General features: G+C 50.4%; 1 protein-coding gene across 1 annotated transcript in view; it reads right to left on the reverse strand.

Annotated features, from left to right (window-relative positions):
* tnnc1a (troponin C type 1a (slow)) overlaps positions 1-3480 on the reverse strand; it is a 3727-nt gene extending 247 nt beyond the window's left edge. Inside the window, exons 1-6 of the mRNA XM_035644972.2 lie at positions 3333-3480; positions 1686-1716; positions 1447-1593; positions 871-985; positions 558-694; positions 1-436 (exon numbers count right to left, since the gene is read on the reverse strand). The exon at positions 1-436 is cut by the window's left edge and continues 247 nt beyond it. Of these exons, the coding sequence (XP_035500865.1) occupies positions 405-436; positions 558-694; positions 871-985; positions 1447-1593; positions 1686-1716; positions 3333-3356 (486 nt within the window). The 5' untranslated portion in view covers positions 3357-3480 and the 3' untranslated portion in view covers positions 1-404. The remainder of the gene's footprint in view (positions 437-557; positions 695-870; positions 986-1446; positions 1594-1685; positions 1717-3332) is intronic.
* Positions 3481-3681: the final 201 nt, after the last annotated feature.

Raw genomic sequence — 3681 nt, forward strand, 5'->3', positions numbered from 1 at the left:
GGGCGCGCTCTGCTCCGTGCGCTCGTACGTTTTTCTTTTCTCCCTCCGCAAAGCTGAAAGTGTAAACTGGGCTGCGACTCTTCAGACGCAAGGGATTAGCCGGAAAACAAAAAAAACGTGGATATCGGAAAGCATTTACTGCGTCGTCCCCTCTGGAAAAAAACCATACGTCACGTTTGGATACATTCACACCGATTCAGTACACGGGGGGGGGGGGGGGGGGGGGGGGGGGGGTCACAATCTGTATTTACAACGATGCAAGAGATGGGAGAAAAATACAGGGACGTTCAGGTACATTAGTATTTGACCAGATCTTTGCAAAGTCGTTGCCGAGGGATCTCTGACTGTTCCTCCCCGCAGGCGACCGGTGAGAGGAACAGCAACGCTCCGGGTCTTCTCTCGTTTTACTCCACTCCTTTCATGAACTCCAAGAACTCTGCGGAAGGAAGGGAGACACACGGTCAGAGACACTTTGACACTTGGCCCCCGTCGAGTCGAGCGCCGCCCGGGGACTGTTTCCCACTCTGTCAGCAGCAAGCCGCTGGGTCGCTTCTCACCGTCGTAGTCGATTTTGCCGTCGTTGTTCTTGTCCCCGTCCTTCATCAGCTCCTCGATGTCGTCCTCGGTTATCGCCTCTCCGGTGGACTCCAGCATCATCTTCAACTCGTCCAGGTCGATGTAGCCGTCGGCGTTCCTGAGAGAGCAGGTCGCAGACGGCGACAGTGGAGGAGGAAGTCACTGATAATATCCTGATGGGAGGACGGTTGGCTTGTGCCTGGATGCTGCGATACTATGTGCACTCTGCTCCCCAGGGCGTCAACTCTTACAAGACATTGAGGACAAACGGTATTTTTCGTAAACGGAACTCACTTGTCGAACATGCGGAAAAGCTCGGCCAGTTCCTCCTCCGTCTTCCCTTTGCTGTCGTCCTTCATGCACCGCACCATCATGACCAGGAACTCGTCGAAGTCCACCGTGCCGCTTCCTGCAACGCGCACAAGGTCATTTTCCTGCAAATGACTCATTCGTTGACCCCGGAAGCCACGGGGCGGCATTTGAATCCAAACAAACACAAATGACGTTCGATTAGCACGTTTAATAATCACAAATATGCCTGTAATTTACATGAGCCGGACGTGTCTCTGTACCGTTTACACCCATACGCATGAGCCTCATCTAAACAAATCCAAGATGCACATTTCTCTTAATATTTCCTCCTCACATCAACATGAGAAATTCAAGATGACTCGAACATCATGTGACATGTTTTTCCTCTCTGACTCAGCCGCACGCGTCCCGTCTCATATTTAAGAATTGCATTCGACCACGTGGCGTTCAGAGGGGTTTGAACCACACAGCGTGTCGGGCGTCTGTGGGGATGAAGAGGTCGGCAGCGTTCAATCAATCCTTTTCCGTTTTTCTTTGTGCGGCGGCGTTTCCATTTACCGTCCTCGTCCACCTCGTCGATCATCTCCTGCAGCTCCTCCGGTGTGGGATTCTGGCCCAGCATCCTCATCACCTTCCCCAGCTCCTTGGTGCTGATGCATCCGTCCTCGGCGTCCTGCACGAAGATGTCGAAGGCGGCCTTGAACTCTGCGCCGCGACGCCGCACAGAGACGCACAGTTAGGAGATATAAGGGATTGAAGTTCAAATGGAGGTGTGCACGTGTGAACTCTGAACTGACCGTTCTTCTGCTCGTCCGTCAGCTGCTCCACCTGTTGAAAGAGACAGTTCAACAGAGTTGGCACATTGTGATGTGTGTAAGTGTCAAATATTAAGTGTCAGGTCACGTTTTTATGTGTATTTCTGTATATGGAGTGACACTGTGGAATTCACCGGGCAAAGACTTTAAATGTTGCTAGACTATTTCTCAATTCTACAAGATTTTCACAAAGAAGATAATAACGACACAGTGAGTACGTACGTATGGAGCAATAATTAAGTTATGATGATTGCTACCGATTAAATATAATTGTATAAAATTATAATTGTTTTGCTACTGAATTGCACAGAAATCAAAAAAACGGGGACGGACATCTGCATTTATGTTATCCATATGAAATTATTATGAAATGAAATCACGAGTTTAAATTTACTTGGGCTCAAAAAAGAGTCAAAGCTACAAAATATGTACCGATTTATTTTTTGGAAACTTGCTTGTGATATCTTTGAATTGTAAAGTTGTGAACCAGCCTCTGTTTTTGCATCATCTCTTATCTGTTTGTTTATTTATTAATATGTATGTCCCCGGGGCCCCGACTGGGCCCTCCCCGAGAAAACACACGGGCGCCCATACATCATGTGAGCGGAGCCAGTAAGAGGAGGAGTTAAAAATAAAGCGACAGGAGGATCAGGAACCGCAGATAAAGGGACACAATACTCAGTGTTTTAAATTAGCATAGCTGTGGATCGGGCCCAACAATGGAACGGTAATCCTGGAAAAGCTGCCACGAATGAGAGAGGGAGACAGGTGCTTATGTAAGAGTTATTGTCTGTCATCCGCCATAAATTAAACTCACAACACATGCAGACAGCGCACTCATAAACACACTCCTCTGGTGATGATATGAAAGAAGAAGAAGAAAAAAAGAAAAACAACTTGTCAAAGGCAAAGCTGAGTAATAAACATTCCTGTGTGTTTTCACTGTCTCGGCTGCGGAGCAACGGAAAGAGAAGAGCCAGCTGAGCGTCGGGGCGGAGGTGGACAGACAGACTCTGGATCTCTGGCTCATAGATAATGCTGGAATTCAGCCCGGGGGGCCTTGGGGGGGCCGAGGGAGGGGGGGGGGGGGCTTTATCTAAACCTGAAGCCCTTCTCTGGCACCAGAGAGCCACGGACGCAGAGGCGTCTCAGCAACTGGCCAAAATTAGTCATGTTGAAGTGGGGAGCGTTCCATTTGAAGTCACCGAGAAGAACGAGGCGGCATTCTGATCAGGGGCCCGATGCGCTTGTCATCGGGGTCGACCCCCTGACCTGGCCCCCGTCGGCCCTCACAGGACCGAAAGGCACGAGGACGACGAGAGACAAATATGGTGTCGAGGCCCTTTTGACATCGGCTGGTGATGGAGGATGATGTGCGGGGATTTGTCAGCCACGCCAGCAATGTCACACGTCAGACGAACCAGCTAATGAGGAACTCTTTTATATATGTACGACAGGAATACACACACAATATTCACTATAACACCCACTTATAATAGGATGGAATAACAAACACACAGTCTTATGCTGTATAAATCAACACGCTGAATGTTAGAGGTTATGGTTCACCCATCCCCCCAGAACACAACAGATTCACTCCACACACAGGTTTTTTTCCGGACGACGTACCGCTGCCTTGTAGATGTCGTTCATGTTGGAGGCTCGTCCGCTGCCGGTCCCGACGGCGTCCTGGCACAGAGGGAGGAGGTACTGTCCGGATCAGGGCAGGACACTGGCCTCATCCTGACACGGTTTTATAGCGAGAGCCCCTGAGCCTCTGTCTTGGCCCCGCCCCCGGCCCCCGGCCCCCGGCCCCCGGCCCCGGGCCCCCCACCACTGTTTGTGCCTCAGCGTGTGTCCCACCGATGTGTCTGTGTATGTGTGTCATTTGGCCAATCTGTCACAATCACCGGGCTCAGATAAAAAATGTGGCAGCTCTTAGGGGGCATACTTCAGAGAGGAATGATGTGAGGGGGGC

The sequence above is a fragment of the Scophthalmus maximus genome, chromosome 3, assembly GCF_022379125.1.
Source record: "Scophthalmus maximus strain ysfricsl-2021 chromosome 3, ASM2237912v1, whole genome shotgun sequence".
Lineage (NCBI taxonomy): Eukaryota > Metazoa > Chordata > Actinopteri > Pleuronectiformes > Scophthalmidae > Scophthalmus > Scophthalmus maximus.